Source organism: Loxodonta africana, chromosome 24 (genome assembly GCF_030014295.1).
Source record: "Loxodonta africana isolate mLoxAfr1 chromosome 24, mLoxAfr1.hap2, whole genome shotgun sequence".
Taxonomy (NCBI): domain Eukaryota; kingdom Metazoa; phylum Chordata; class Mammalia; order Proboscidea; family Elephantidae; genus Loxodonta; species Loxodonta africana.
Window position 1 is genome coordinate 6,049,914 of NC_087365.1, and position 17,136 is coordinate 6,067,049.

The 17,136-nt window shown below is 41.1% G+C and overlaps 1 protein-coding gene across 10 annotated transcripts in view; it reads right to left on the reverse strand.

Annotated features, from left to right (window-relative positions):
• KIZ (kizuna centrosomal protein) overlaps positions 1-17,136 on the reverse strand; it is a 153,533-nt gene that overhangs the window by 44,594 nt on the left and 91,803 nt on the right. For all 10 annotated transcript variants that reach the window (XR_010319186.1, XR_010319185.1, XR_010319187.1 and 7 more), the window contains one exon: positions 7,554-7,701. Coding sequence is in view for 6 of the 10 variants with exons in the window: in XM_064275720.1 (XP_064131790.1) it covers positions 7,554-7,701 (148 nt within the window). In the remaining 4 variants the exon portion in view is untranslated. The remainder of the gene's footprint in view (positions 1-7,553; positions 7,702-17,136) is intronic.

Here is a 17,136-nt window from a genome sequence, read left to right on the forward strand (position 1 = left end):
CCATGAGAGCTTCAAATATATTTCTATCACACATTGTCTTACACAACAGCTTTAACTAATAATCTCATAGGATTTTAGGCAATGTAAAATAAACAACTGTCCTAGCTATGTAGTGTTGCTATAAGGGAAATACTACAAGTGGATGGCTTTAACGAAGAGAAATTTATTCCCTCACAGCCTACTAGGCTAGAAGTCCAAATTCAGTGCATTAGTCCAGGGGAAGGCTTTCTCTCTCTGTCAGCTCTGGAGGGAGATCCTTGTCATCAATCTTCCCCTCGTCTAGGAGCTTCTCCGTGCAGGAACCTCAGGTCCAAGGGATGTGCTATACTCCCGGCACTGCTTTTTTCGCAGTATGAGGTCCCTCTCTCTCTGTTCCCTTCCCTTTCCTTTCATCTCTTGTAAGCTAAAAGGTGGTGCAGGCCATACCCCAGGGAAACTCCCTTTACACTGGATCAGGGATGTGACCTTAGTAAGGGTGTTACAATCCCATCCTAATCCTCTTTAACATAATCTAATCTTGCCTCATTAACCACAGGCAGAGATTAGGATTCACAACATACAGGAAAATTACAAACACAAAATGGAGAACCACCACAAAATACTGGGAATCATGGCCTAAACAAGTTGACATATATTTTGGGGGACACACCTCAATCCATGACAACAACTTTATCATTCTTCCCCTCCCCTGAATGCTGAAATGGTTTTGGATTATCAGTGACTCAGACTGCTTCTCACTGGTTCCTCCATGATGGCACACAATGCCTTCGTGTATCACTTTCATGTAAGACCATATTTGCTTTAGCTGGGTTCCCACTGGGCTTGGCAAGAACCCAGAAGAAAATGCAATCATACCGCAGATGTCTCTGCTAGTCCTTGTACCACTACTGCGGCGGCGCTCAGAATCCTCCACACCGAGGCAGGTGGGGTGGTGGCCACATTACAGAGTTCGCTTTATTTAGTCTATTTTACCCTACTCATCTTCACTACTCAGCACTCAACTGCAGGATTTCTCCTATTTTTTTTCCATACGGATGTTTATAAAACAACTTGTCTTTTGAACAATCTGTGTAGAAATTGCTAAATGGGAAGCTAATTTGCTGTGTAAACTTCCACCAAAAACGTAAGATATTCAAAAAAGAAAAAGAAGAACTTGTGTTTTAAGACAATTCTGTAGATAATTTCTCAAAGACGAGCATCTTATATGTATAACGATTTTGGTGGATGGTCAAACTGTAACATAAGGATCGTTGGCTTGGCTCTACTGGACCATGGAGCTCACAGAGAGCAGAGGGCCTATCCATGGGTCATCGGAAAAGGAATCCACAATGTAAGTCCCTAACAAGCAGTGAACAATGATGAACAGGGACAGAAACCAATGTCACCCTCAGTCAAGGAAAGTCAAAAGCAACTGCTGCAGAGTCAGGACAGACATCTGTAATACACTCTCAAGGTGTACTGTTCGCAGATCTTTTAGAAAGGAATATTTCTAAGGAAGCCCCCAATTTGAGGGAGCTGTAAGTCTGAGACTGACAACACTGACTCATACCTGCAAAGGAGCAAAGGCCTAGAGAAGATTTAACAAGCTGCTGCTGTACACATCTCATACTGGGGTTAAATGGGCTCTGCAAATTGGAGCCCAGTATCTGAAAAATGCCACCATACGATGTTATCATAAGCCTTTCTGATAGCGCTTATGATGGGCCATGCATGGGTCTCAACTTATCTGTTAGCTAATAAAGGCTCTCCTTGAATTACAGGCATTTGGAGCCCAGGAAGGAAGACTAGGAGACTGTTTCCCTGTTCAGAGATGCCCAACCCTAAGGGAACATCAACAAACTAGCCCCTCACGTTTCTGCCTTCCCAGCAGTCAGGAGAAAGGGCTTGGAAGCTAAATGCCAAGCCACACGGTATCTGCAGAGTGACTAACGCTGACACCTCCATGTTTTAGATCTCCTAAAAGATAAATCGCCCTATGAATTACACTTAAGAGTACTCCTAGAATTACTGGCTCAATTCTACTAGAATTTTTGTCTAAGTTCATTTTCAGTATCGATCCTACTATGTCTAGAGCCCCAAGAGTCACCTAGCCCGGCTCTTAATTTATATTCAGAAACTTAACAATTGTGATATTCAAATGTATAAACAGATGGGCGAAGATATTAATGGAAAAGATATATATCTAAAACACCATTAACAAAATTAAAGGTAAAAATCAAGTTGTTAAAAATATTGCCTACAAATTTATATAGAAAGAGTATTTACAAGCCAACAAGGAAAATAGTACTAACCTAATAGAAAAATGAGCAAAGAACATGAACTGGCAAATTATAAAAGAAGAAATAGAAATGGATGAAAAATTGGTAGGAAAAAAGTTCGACCTCAATTGTAATAAAACGGTCAGAAAAAAAAAAGGATGTCATTTTTATCTCTCAAACTGGCAAAAGAAAAACAAACAAACAAAACCCTGATAGGATTATTTCACGAAGAGCTCAGAGAAACAGTATTCCCATCCGTTACTGGTAAGTGTGATAGCCTTCCGGAGTGAGACCTGGCAACTCACAGCCAAACACCCAAACAATGGACACACCTCTTGACCTAACAACTCCGCAACCAGCAATTCATTCTAAGGCACTATCATGGGTATTTGTAAAAACCGATTGCACAGATGTACTTTGAAACTCCTTTTTACTACAGGAAACATTAGAAGCAACTCGAATGGTCAACAGCAGGAGACTGGTTAGAGGCAACGCGCCACCACACGGGCCACTGAGCAGCTGTTCGAGGCGATGCGGAAGGTCACGTAACAACAGGGAAGGACGTTCCCTAAAAGAGAGGTTCCGCACACAAACAGTACAACTCATGGTTGTAAACATGTTAAATATGAAAAACCGTATACCATAACACCAACAGGGTTATATATGGATAGTAGGATAACAGACAACTTTCCTTTTCTTCACTTTGTTTGTCTTAATATTCCAAGTTTTCTTTTCTGCTTGTTTTTTAAAGAAAACATATGCTAGCTCTAAAGGAATCTCAATTCTGTGATGCGTGGTACTAGGAGAAAATGAATGTGAAGGCGTTCTGTGAAATTAAATTCCCTTCTACAAGGAACCCAGTGCTATTAATACAGAGAGAGAAAGGCACGAGAATTAAAAACCACTGCTGCAGACCACAGCAGATTTAACTGACTCTTCCTCAAGAACCTTCCTCTTGGACACCAGAAATAATTCTTCAGTGTTTAAAGAGAAAAGACTGCTTTAGTTACATTTAGTTATAGGAAACGCAGGAGATGTTCTCTATGTAGCAGTTAATGAAGAAAGTATTCATATGAGTCAGGAAACAGGTATTCAAGAGACAAGAACAAGAAAACAGTCCATCATTTTAGTGAAAAAGGTAAAGTGTTTCTGTAGCCAATCACAGTCTTACTGGTGAACAAAATCAAGGTATGAGTGTGGGGGTCGGAGGGGCGCTCAACGGGCTCTGTGAGTAACACCAGCAAAATGCTGCTCTGCTTGGCCTGCGGAAGCTCCCCACCACAGAAACAGACATCACCTGGGAGAAAAGGAATATTAAGGAACTTTGTCTATTAATGAAGCACCCAACTCATCTTTTTACACATAAAGTAATTACAAATTTTTCTGATTTAAAAGCATGCTGCTCAATTATGTAATTGCCTAACAGATTACTTGGCGCTGTAGATCTTATCTGGTCTCCGGGGGACATAATCCCGGTTTCTGCAGCTTTAATGATGTATTTACTCAAGCGGCAGGATTGACTCCAGCTGACAGCATGGGGACCCACAGGTAAACATCATTTACATGTGGCTGTTTAATTAGCCATTTACCCAAGGGATGAAAGTAAATATTTCTGAGCTTCATTAGACTCTTAACTAAGTAATTTCTAGTAGCACGTTCTTAAATTTTGAAAAATCACTTCCTTTTAGGATTTTATCTAAAAAGAGATATTTAACCCATAGTATTTACTAAATGCTTATATTGTTTCAATACACAGAAACAACTCAAAAGTATTTTATTTTGCTAATCACTGAAGGATAGTGTGTGAACCTAAGCAGTCCTTAAACCCACAAAAGCACTGTGTCCTGAAGTTCACAAGGCTTGCCTTGTCCATTCTGTCTTGGTGACATTTTTCTCTGCGGCTGTGCACTTCTGTAGTTACAGCCTAGTCGTCTGAGAAACCTCCTACTTACGTCCATTTTTAAGAACAGATTTTGTCATTAATTTACTTGTAATTTTTATGATAGATGAGATCACTATGACTGAAAAGGGAACAAAAAGCCTACCAGAGGAGGCAGAGTATCATTTTTTCATTAGTTATTTTAATACCCAATTAATAACAAAGGCATTATTTGAAAAATTATGAGTAGATTGGCTGTTCTGAACTTGAAACATGTTTGCTGATACAAACATACTTCTATACCTTTTTAAAAAAGAGATGATTTAGATAGCAAAGGGCAGCCGCCAACATTTATCTCACCCCAACGTGGCTGAGGTGTGAGGTACTTGCAGTGAAAAAGTATGGAAAGCTATGTTGTCACATAGTACTTAAGAAAGTGAAAATGAAACCCGAAAACAAAATCCTTCTTAAGGTCTACATTTTTATCAACACAAACCAAAAAAACCCAAACTGGTTGCCATCAAGTTGATTCCGACTCATAGTGACCCTACAGGACAGAGTAGAACTGCCCCACAGGGTTTCCAAGGAGCGCCTGGTGGATTCGAACTGCCGACCTTTGGGTTAGGAGCCGTAGCTCTTAACCACTGAGCAAGAAGGGTTTCAACACCAATGGCTCTGAAAGACACAGGTTCTGGTTTTCTTAAAATACACAGTTTTAAAGATTCACACATACAGCATCATACCTCAAACAAAGCTATAGTTTGTGTATGGGGTCACACGTAACGCAACAAATGAAAGCAGGAGCAGGAAGGACACATAAAGGGTTATCTCTGAAAGCTGCATGCACGTGATGAGAGGCCCACTGGGCTGGATCAGTATCTTCTTCTCTCAGAAGAAGGAAGAGGAGGAGGAGGGGAAGGAGAGGAGGAGGGAAGGAGCAGGAGCACGAAGAGAAGGTGGGTGAGAGGAAGAGAGGAGAGGAGGAGGAAGATGAAAGTGAGGGTTGGAGAGGAGCAAGAGGAAGAGGATGAGGCAGTCTGGAACCCTGTGGTGCAACAGTAACAGGGGTGGCTCTGGGTGGTGGGCCTGCAATTGGTGGGCTCACCGTATCAGTGCAGGTACATGTCTAACATGCCTGAAAGAAGTCCTTATACTCTCTTTTAATTGAAGAGGTAAGAAAAGGGGGGCTTGGAGAGGACTGAGGTGCTCTAAAAGGCTTGAGGGGTGATGACGAATTTCTGGATCACAAAGAAACACTGGCATGTGACTTCAAGGCACAGGCGAAGAGGCTTGCCTGCAGAGAAGGCATGTGTAGAATCTCTGCACTATGCACACGAAAAAAAAAAATCAAAGCTAGAGCAGCCATCTAAGATACAACTATTGGTCTCTTCTCAGCCCAAGCAAAAGAGAAAGAAGGAAACCAAAGACCCAAAGAAGAAACTAGTCCACAGGACAAACAGTGTACACAAACCATGGCCTTATCGCCCTGAGACCAGAAGAACTAGATGCTACCCAGCTACCACTACTGACCATTCTCATCAGGACAACAGGCGGACACTGGTCAAATGGCAGAAAATGTGGGACAGAATCTCAAATTTCTAAAACACAACAAAACCAGACTGACTGGATGGAATGAGAACGGAGGATTCCCCAAGAAGACTACTGCCCTGAGATGCTCTTCAAAGCTTGAACTGAAACCAACCCCTGAGCCAGATGTGGCTAGATAACAAATTGGCTAAAAAAATTGTATCACTTGTAAGTACTGTATTCTTTTAAGAAATCATGTATATGAGACCAAATGATCAACAATTACTTTAAAACAAAGGCTGAGAGCCTAAGGGGGAGGGAAACTAGATTAACAGAAACAGAGTGACCAGGATGGAAACAGTGAGGATGCTCACACGTCATGAATAATGTCCCTGAACAATCTGTGCAGAAACTGTTGAACGGGAACCTAAGCTGCTGTGAAAACACAATAAAATGTTGTTTAAAAAAATCAAAGCCAGAAAACCATATATCACATATAGGAATAAAAAATACACTTTGAAACAAGACAAATCCATAAGACATTAAACCTGGGAAAAGAAAGACCATCTCTCTGAATATGGCTTCTCTCAAGAACGGTGAGTACTGCAACAGGAAAGCTCTAGATCTGGGCTGCTGAGTTCACCCCTTGTGCTTTCCTTGGGAATTTGCTCCACCCACTCCTGTTCCCCCTCCTCAAACTCTCCCTCTGTACCAGCTCCTAAGTCAAGTCCCTCCTGCCTCTTGCCTGAACCACTGTGGGGCTCCCTCCTCCACTGTCTCTGTCCCAACCCAAACAGGAGAAATTCTCTAAGACGCTGCAGAAATCATCTCACAGCTTCGTTCAAAAAGTTCAATCACTTTCCCAAATCTATTAAACACAACCTCCCTGGTCTAATTCTGTGCAAAGGGCTACCTCTTGGGCTTCATCTCATAACCACAGGGCAGCCCCAGACCTGAGTCCTGCCCTGCAGCCCTGTTTCCTGAATATGTGCTGGGTTTTCCAGCCTGTTCTTTTGCCCAAAACAGTCTTTTCCAGTTACCCTTGCCCTTCACCCTGTGCCCTCACCTTTTGCCGTTGAGTTAATTCTGACTCATAGCGACTCAAAAGGACAGTGTAAAACTGCCCATGGGGTTTCAACGGCTGTAAACTTTATGGAAGCAGAGTGCCACAGCCTTCTCCTGCAGAGCAACTGGTGGGTTCAAATGCCAACCTTTTGGTTAGCAGCCAAGCGTTTAACCACTCCGCCACCAGGGCTCCTTCCTGTACTCTTAGCCTGTCAAAATCCTGTCAATCTTTTAAGGGTCCCCGGCATGCCCCTTCACTCCCTTCATCACAAAATCTGTCCTCATGGTTCCTCCAGATGGCTCGCCACCTTTTCTGAAGGTCCATCTTCCTAGACATTTTCTTACTACGTTCATCCCATAATGCCAAATGACATCACTATTTCCAGAAGGAGGGGCCACATTTTACTTATCTCTTTTTCCCCAATGGGTCTGGGCCGGTACCAGTGTGCAGTAATGGATTAATAGATATTTGCTGAATTGACATGAATGACCATATGGTATTTTTAAAATATGGAGTGGAGACAGAAAACCAAACTATTACATGATGCTCCTAAATTCCTTAGAAAATGTGGTAGATGTGTTTAAACAGGTTACCTCCAGGACCTGAATTAACACTATGTCAGGAATTGGGATTCCTGACACATTATTCAAAAGGCCTGGGATCAGAAAGTTAAAACAACAACAACAAAGCCCCCCAAAATTAAATCTCACTTATCATTACCTTCTTTATTCAAATATGTTAGTTATTCTTAAGAACATAACTATAACCTCAAGTTAATAACTTGTACAACTTGAAACTTATTTAAAAGAAAAAAAAAATTAACCTTCATCCTCTGGTGCTCATTTTTGACCGTGAAAACGTCAGTGGGCTTAGCTACCTCTTCTTTGAGAGAACTATCTTGTTCATCCAAGGTAGTGACACGCTGACCCAACTGTGCCCTCGGTAAGTCTGAGTGTGGTGGTGATTCGGATCTACAAGACAGAAACAGCGGACACAATACAAATTTGCAGTATCTGGTTACCAATGAGATATACATATTTTTAAAACCCAAACCCATTGCTATCAACTCAATTCCGACTCACAGAGACCCTATAGGACAGGGCAGAACTGCCCCATAGGGTTTCCAAGGAGCAGCTGGTGGATTTAAACTGCTGACTTTTGGTTAGCAGATGTACATACTTTTTTTTTTTTTTTAAACTTCTATTGTGCTTTAAGTGAAACTTTATAAACCAAGTCAGTCTCTCATACAAAAATTTATATATACCTGGCTATATACTCCTCGTGCTGTCCCTCTAATGAGACAGCACACTCCTTCCCTCCACTCTCCGCTCGTGTCCACTCGGCCAGCTTCTGACCCCCTCTGCCCTCTCATCTCTTCTCCAGACAGGAGCTGCCCACGTAGTCACATGTGCCTACTTGATCCAAGGAGCTCACTCTTCCCGGGTATCATTTTCTATCCCATAGTCCAGTCCGATCCCTGGCAGACTTACATATTTTTAAAGGGTTCTGTAATCAAGTTAGCAGAAGACAGTTTATGCAGAAATGACTGGAACCTAAGATATTCTAAGGGGATTTTCCAGAGTCCAGGTACTTTTAATTTTTTTTGAATAATTTTAGATTTACAAGCAGTTTCAAAAATAGTACAGAAGATCCTGTGTACCTTCCACCTAGATTCCCAACTGATAAAATCTTATATAACTATGGTACATTATTGATATAATACAATCAACTACAGATCACTTGGATTTTATCAGTTTTTACACATACTCATTTGTGTGTGTATGTGCGTGTACCCATATGAAATTTACCACAAGTCTTGTTATCCTAATCCAAGAGAACACAATGATTAAAGCTAGATTTTAGCCAGCCCTAATATATCCTGTATTCTCTTGGTTTTTATATCTATCCTGTAGATCAAATAATGGGATGTGTAATCAATACTTTTCTGTTTTCATAATTTTATATGCTGCATGAGTTGCTGTCCTTTAAAACATGTATAACCAAGACTGTTTGAATTTATTGGACATCAGCAAGGGCCCTGTAACAGCACAGACAAGTTTTCTCATCTTGGAAGCTCACCAATCCCTACATACCATTCTTCATACACTGTTATTTAAAAAAAAAAAAAAAACAACTCAACAATAACAGATGTTGTTTGAATGTTTCTAAAATTTTATTTCTGTATAAGTGACCTTGGATATCTACCTTTAAAATAAGTATATTTTCCACCTAACAGTCATTCTATGTTGCCTGCTGCACTTCACTGTTTGTATGGCTAGTGCCCAAGTGAGTCTTTATCCTAGTTGCTTGGTTTGTAGTTAGAATTCCATGGCATAAGGTAACTGTCACTGCCGGACAAGCGTTCTTAGCCTTGTCAGCACACTGGAACCACCTGGAACTTTCAAAATTCTTATAGAATATCTACAATGTCTGCTGAAATTGGTTTGGGGTATGGCTAGGCCATCAGGATTTTTTAAGGCTTACAGAGTGATTTTAGGGATGGTCAGGCTCCTAGATGCTGTTGAGAGAAATGGATCACATTTCCAATTCAACAAACTTCATTCTTAAACTTTTACTAGGGCCTCCTTATAATTTAAAAAATACAGATACTACTAGGAAAGGTTAAAAAGTACGCCTATGCTCCTGCCTGGACTGTGGTATCTAGATACTAAAAGGAACTAGGGCCCCTTTGAGAAATGCTCTATTCCAGGTCTGGGGCAGGAAATGTACAAGATGAGTTTTGAATATCTGGTCATACCAGAAAGTAAGGAAGCTATCAAAGATCACTGGTTGTGTCAAAACGACTCAGGGGCCACCCTGAAGAGACTCCCATTGGCCAAAGATGGTGGCAACTGGAGTAAAAAAAAGAATGACTGCAATGCGCAGCAACGTGGCAAATACATAAAAATCTATGAGTTCATTTAAAAAAAAAAAGCTTTGGAGGTTACTAGGGTAACTCATTATTCTGAAAACTGATAAATAAAGGGATAGAATCAAGCATTTATCCTGCATCTTTGTAAGTTAAAAAAAAAAAAAAACACATTTCAGAGTTACGAAGTAGTTGGTGAGGAAAAGTTCTTTCAACTAGTAAATGCAGAAGAAACGATCGAATTTAAAAAGTCACCATCTTGTAAGTCAAAATTAATGAATGAATCCAGGAATTGATCATAATTTTATGAAGACTGCATCTGAACCCATAGATCAGTCTTCACATTACTAACTATGGGATGGCCACTTCATGTGCTTCCTGAGGAGATGTCATAAGAAGTACCAGTTCCACCTAAGACGTTGTCGTGCCAAGATAACTGGCCTAGAATGTAGTCACAGCTGGATCTAACCACCTGCTTACAGGCAGCAAAGGAGAGAGAAACTGGTTAAACACCACCACGAGGATATAATCACCCAAATCCAGAAGATGAATCCTCCAAGACAGATGATCCAATATCTTCAACAAATCAATATGGTATGAAAAATGGAGGAAGAGATTATAAAATTAAAAAAAATTTAGAACATCAGAGGTGGAGCAAGACGGTGGTATAAGCGGTTGCACTTCGTGTCCCCCCACAGGAAAACAAAAACACAAGCAGAAGTTGGTAGAATAAATCAACAGCCTTAGAACTCTGGCAATTGGTCAAAGGTTACAGCCTCTAAGCAAATGCTGAATAAAGAAAAAAGGTGACATACATGGAAGGAGAGCTTTGGATTTTCACCTGTCTATATATTTTTTTTATACCATACTGTCCACACCTGCCCATACCACTGCTGGCTGCAGTGGCTGCCACACCCAGGCAGAGATTGTGGTCTCAAAGCAGTGACAGCCAGCACTCTCAGAGAGGAAGCCTAGTGTTAAAGAGGCAATAGCCAACATTCCCAGGAAGGGAGCCTGCTGATAAAGCTGTGACAGCTAGCACTCTGAGACAAGGAACCTGGTCTTAAAGTGCTGACAGCTGCAAGCCCAGAAGAATCTGACTTCCAGAATTACATTGTAATAGTCAAATCTCCCAGTTTCAACAAAAAACTACAAAGCATACAAAGAAGCAGAAAAGGATGTACCATGTAAAAGAAAAAAAAGGGACAGAACCTGCCCCTGAGGAAGGATAGATAAAGGACTTACTAGACAAAGACTTTAAAACAATGGAATTAAATACATGCTCAAAAAGTTAAAGAAAAACATGGTCAAAGAACTAAAGGAAATTAGGAAATGATACAGGAACAAAATTACAATTTCAATAGACAGAAATTTTTAAAAAGAACCAAACAGAAATACCAAAGCTGGAAAACACAATAATGAAACAAAAAAATTTCACTGGAGGGGTTGAACAGTAGATTTGAACTGGCAGAAGAAAGAATCAGTGAACCTGAAGATAAGGCAATTGAGATTATGGACTCTGGGGAGCAAAATCAAAAAAGAATGTAGAGATTTAATTGTAATACGTGGACCTTATTTGGATTCTGATTCCAACAAAGAAAATGCAAAAACACACTGTTTCAGAAGATTAGGGAAAACTGACAAGGGCTAAATTAAGGAATTTTGTTGATTTTGTCAAATGGTAATGTGTTAGAGATACGAGTACTTACGAGTGAAGTGATATGCTGTCCATTTTAAATTACTCAAGAAAAAAAAGTGCAGTTGAGGGAAAGAGAAAAACAAGACGGGTGTCTTAGTTATCTAGTGCTGCTGTAAATACTATAAATGGGTGGCTTAACAAACAGAAATTTATTTCCTCACAGTTCAAAAGGCTAGAAGTTCAAATTCAGGGTGCCGGCTCTAAGGGAAGGCTCTGTCGATTCTGGAGGAAAGTCCTTGTCTCTTCTGAGCTTCTGCTTCTAGACAATCTCCATGCAGCTTGGCATTTCCCTTCCCCTATTTCTGCTTCTCTCCATTGCTTATTTAATCTCTTTTATACCTTAGAAGAGACTGACTCAAAATACACCCTAATCCTGCCTCCTTAACATAACAAACACAACCCATTCACAATGGGATTATAACCACAGGCAAAAAAACCACAGGCAGAGGTTAGGATTTACAACGCATATTTTTGGGGGGACACAATTCAATCCGTAACAACTGGCAAGATGTTGACAATTGGTGGATCAGAGTGATGGGTACATGGGGCTTCACGATACTGCTTTTTCTGCTTCTGAGAATGTTCTAAAAATTTCAAAATAAAGTTTTTAAAAAGTGTACTGATGTCTGAAACTTATTTGGAGATGTATAAAAATAAGACAGATGGATGGGAGGATGGACAGACAAATATGGGATAAAGCATGTATAATAAAATGTCAATGGTAGAATCTGGGTGGTGAGTAATTATACAGTTCTCTTTAATTTTCTATATGTTTGAAAAGTTTCATAGTTATATATAATAAAACATCTGGAATAAAATTAAGTCTGGGTATGATTTATAATCTTCTTTAATAAACTTCAACTGTTACAGTCTTTGCCTGATCTAACTTGAGTTTTTCCAAGAGTTTAATTACATGGGTCAAGTCACTGGAATACCTTAACTTATTAAAAAGCATCCTGGAATGACTCTAAGGCTTCTGGCTAGTTTGGGAGGAAGCCCCTTCAGTGACTTGCCTTTCTTAGTTACTGTCATACTCAACAATGTCATAAAAACACCCAATTTCTGTGTTCCAACTCGATGTTGATGAAGTAAGCTTTGAAACTATATTTGGTTTCTCAGTAATTTCCAAACTGGGAAAATACACTGACCAGTCATTCAGCAGGCATATTTCTCATAATGAATAAAGAAACTGCACTTCCAGCTTGGAAGCATATTAGTCAGGATAAATTAAACTTGAAAAGAAGTTTAACTAGGATGAATTAGTTAAATTAGTTGGGATGAATTAAATGATCAGAGACCAGTTTTTCTCTTGTGAATAATACTTATGATTTTCTGCAGAGGCAAAGCCAAGGTGAGACCTAAATATTAATATCCCAGCCAACTGCAGCCACCTTTTGGGTCCTGACATAAAAGTACAAGCTATGGTTTCCTATAATTATTTTGGTTGCTTCACAAAAGGACAAGACTGATTGATTTTCAGGGGGTTAAATTACAAATGAGATGTTGAAGGAGGTACAGAACCTATGATTTGTGATGTCTGAACAGCTAAGTCAACCCCTGAAGCGCAAAACCAGGCTTTCTTGCAGATTCATTTCGAGATAGATTGGGCAAGCAGTTTAAGACCCATAGCTGTCCTCAAACTGAGTCTTTGTCCTTGGCTCTACATGAACACACCACATCAGAGTGTTAGGAAAGTGGTACAAAGAGTTTAAAGGAATTGTTTTCCCCTTTTGTTTATTTTACATTGAAAAATTTTATAACACCAGTGCCACACAGAAAAAACCAAGTTTGATGTCAGCTAATTTATATATTCCTACAATTAAAAGTATACAAAATACCACTGGTCTCACCCCTTCAGGAGCAGGGGAGAATGAAGAAAGCTAAAGACATGAGGGAAAGATTAGTCCAAAGGACTAATGGACCACATCTACCAAGACTTCCACCAGACTGAGTCCAGTACAACTAGATGGTGCCCACCTACCACTGGTTGCTCTGTCAGGGATCACAATAGATGGTCCCGGACAGAGCTGGAGAAAAATGTAGAACAAAATTCTAACTCACAAAAAAATATCACACTTGCTAGCCAGACAGAGACTGGAGAAACTCTGAGAATATGGCCGCTGGACACTCTTTTAGCTCAGTAATGATGTCACTCCTGAGGTTCATCCTTCAGCCAAAGATTAGACAGGCCCGTAAAACAAAATGAGACTAGAGGGGCGCATCAGCCCAGGGGCAAGGACTAAAAGGCAGGAGAGGACAGGAAAGCTGGTAATATGGAACCCAAGGTCGAGAAGGGAGAGTGTTGACATGTCATGGGGTTGTTAACCAATATCATAAAACAGTATGTGTACTAACTGTTTAATGAAAAACTAGTTTGCTCTGTAAACCTTCATCTAGAGTACAATAAAAATAAAAGTACCATGTTAATGAAGCAGGACTTAATCTACAAGATTAGGTTGTGTCTTAAATCAATCTCTTTTAAGATATAAAAGGGAAACGTGGGGACTTCATATCGCCAAGAAACAAGAGCCAGGAGAATAGTACGTCCTTTGGATGTGGGGTCCCTGTGCTAAGGAGCTCCTCAACCAGGGAAGACTGATGACAAGGACTTTCCCCCAGAGCTGACAGAGAAAGTCTTCCTCTGGAACTGGCATGCTAAATTCAGACTTCTAGCCTCCTAGACTGTGAGAGAATAAATTTCTCTTTGTTAAAGCCATCCACTTGTGATATTTCTGTTATAGCAGTACTAGATAACTAAGACAATAAGTAATAATAATCTGTTTATAAGTACAGCCAGAATGCTTCTTAGAAGCAAGGATGGCGAGACTTCGTCTTAATACTTTGACATGTCATCAGGAGAAGGACATCACGCTTGGTAAAGCTGAGGGTCAACGAAAAAGAGGAAGACCCTCAATGAGATGCACTGACACAGTGGCTGCAACAATGGGCTCAAGCATAACAACTATCATGAGGACGGAGAAGGACTGGGCAGTGTTTCGTTCTGTTATACATAGGGTCGCTATGGGTCAGAGCTGACTCGACGGCCTCTAACAACAACAATCTCCTTATGATTTCATATAAAATAAAACTATTAAGTAATCATTTTTATGTTAAAATGTTTTTCATAAGGCAATAATAAGCAAAAATTTTTGATTAATTATCCCAAATAACACAAATCATATTTTAATATTTCATGGTTGTCTAAAATAACGACTTAGTCATCCACCTAATGACAGTAGACCTTTCATATGAAAATCTTTGAGCTCTTAATATTTGATGTTAATCAAGAATAATGACAGCAGTGTTTTTTTCTTTTAAGACCCTTTATTTTGTGAGGAGGGATTCAGAAATATCCAGAGTATGCGCCGGAGCAGGCACCCCATTTTACAGACAAGGAGATTAAAGAGATTTAGTCAGGGTCACCGCCACACCAAACACAGCTCTGTTCGACAGGCCTTAAGGGTTTCATAACTATTAGTGCCTTTCCGTTCTGCCTGGTTTAGAATTCTATGCCATCAGAGTCGTTAGCAAGTAAAAAAACACAAGCAGATCACTCTCTCCAAATTTGTGTTTCTGGAATGGTTTATCAAATTGAGTAGCTGACTGCTTGGGGTCCAAGGGAGATTACAAAGCAGACAGGAATATTTCAGTTCGAGGAGCTTCCTGTAATAACTCCTGGGTGCTGAGGGACACAGGAGGTGGAGGGCAAGGAGGGCAGGGGGTTGGCTGAGGCCATGAATAAAAACCATTAGAAAGAAGAATCTGTATTTAAAGACCTGACTGTGCTGTCTCTGACAGGTCATATAAACACTCGGCATTTTTTCCAAGGCCAGAGAGAGCAATCCAAACAGTGTGCACTGAACAGTGTACCCAGCCTCAGCACACACAGCAACATGAACTGTAACAGAACACTGACATCAGGAGCCGTCCCTGACTTCTTTACCTGGCTTTAAAAAATGATGGTGGTAAAGAGTCTTGAAGTTTCCACAGATTCCTTTTAAAATTTTGTTGGTAATAAAGAAGGACTGCTTCTTTATGGAAGGCTGATTTATACATAACTGTAAATCAATAATCATGTAAAACTCAACCTTTCATAATAGAAATCAATGCTCTATTACAAATGTTGAAAAGTGGTAACAAACATTATTAGTCTAGTAGATGCAGATGTCCGATCTTATCACCCACAATCAGCGTTTGGTGGCCTCGGTTAAGAGAGTCACGCAATGAATCATTTAGTGTAAGCTGGCTTGCAAGGAGAATTATAAATGCATATACGCTTTCTATGCCATGTACCAAACTGATAGTTTATGCCAAATAGTACGTGAACAAATGTAAAAGAGAATGAGAAAGGAAACAGGAAACTGGTTAAAGAGCCTTTCAACACACAATCACCAAATGCCCTACGGAGCCTAGAAAAACTCCAAGCCAGCTTCGTCCACAACCCAGTAAAGGCGTAGATGAAGACTGCCATTTTCCTGCGGCATAAAAACCACAAAAGGGTCTTCTTGCATTGTCCTTTACTGCTGTGAAGGGCTAGTAGTAGCAGCAGTAGTAGCAGCAGCAGTAGTAACAGCAACAGCAGCAGTAGGTAGTAGTAGTAGCAGTAGTAGCAGCAGTAGTAGCAGTAGGTAGTAGTAGTACCAGTAGCAGCAGTAGTAGCAGTAGGTAGTAGTAGTAGCAGTAGCAGCAGTAGTAGCAGTAGCAGCAGTAGTAGCAGTAGGTAGTAGTAGTAGCAGCAGTAGCAGTAGGTAGTAGTAGTAGCAGTAGGTAGTAGTAGTAGCAGTAGTAGCAGTAGCAGCAGTAGTAGCAGTAGGTAGCAGTAGGTGGTAGTAGTAGTAGCAGTAGCAGCAGTAGTAGCAGTAGTGGTAATAGTAGGAGTAGTAGCAGTAGCAACAGCGGTGACAGAACCTGTCTAACTTCAGGGGGGATGGCGAGAATCACCATCAGCACAAAGCTGATTTCCATGAGGTGGAGGTCAGACACACCCCACTCTCCAACCTTTTTACTAATTCTGACACTAGCCATCCTTCCCACGGCACTCTCGACTTCTCTGCTCGGTTTGATAATCCATTGCAACGACCACCCAGAACTCACAGACCAGACTCACAGTTAAGTGGTTTATTAAAGTAACAGGGTACAACTCGGGGTCTGAATCAACCGGGTCAGGACCAGGAAGCACGCAGGCAGTCTCCCTTCAACGTGCAGAACAGCTCTCTCAGGTCTTCTCGGCCACGCAGGCCTCCTCTCGGCCCCTTGGGGGCACGCTCCTCTCAGCCCTCTGAGGACTCGCTCCTCTCGGCCCCGCAGGCCTCCTCTCGGCCCCTTGGGGGCACGCTCCTCTCAGCCCTCTGAGGACTCGCTCCTCTCGGCCCTGCTGTCTATCCTACCAACTCTGCTGCAAGGCCCCTTCCGGGCCTGTTGCTGCTGCCTCTGCCGCAGAGCCCCTTCCAGGCTTGTCATCACCAGCTCTGCTGCCGGGCCCCTTCTGGGCCTCTAGCTGTCTTCAGTATTACAGCTCTTTTAGGAGGTTCCTTGCCTCCTTCTCTCTCTCTGCTTCTTCTCCCTTCTGCTCCTCTTCCTGCTTCTTTCTGTCTGAAAAACCTCTGTGGGGTCTGCTGCTTCTATACACAAACTTCTCATCAATTTCAAGGCACGGCCCTCCCACCAAGACCACGAACTGACCAATCCCCTCTCTGTAAGTCATAGGCACTTTATTTGCATAGTTTATTGGCCAATCCCTGCAAGGTGTGTACTAATTACAGGGCAGGCTGTAGTCCAGGACCAGACAAAAAGTATCCAACCAAGTTGTTTACAGCTTACCTAGGAAATGTCAATCAA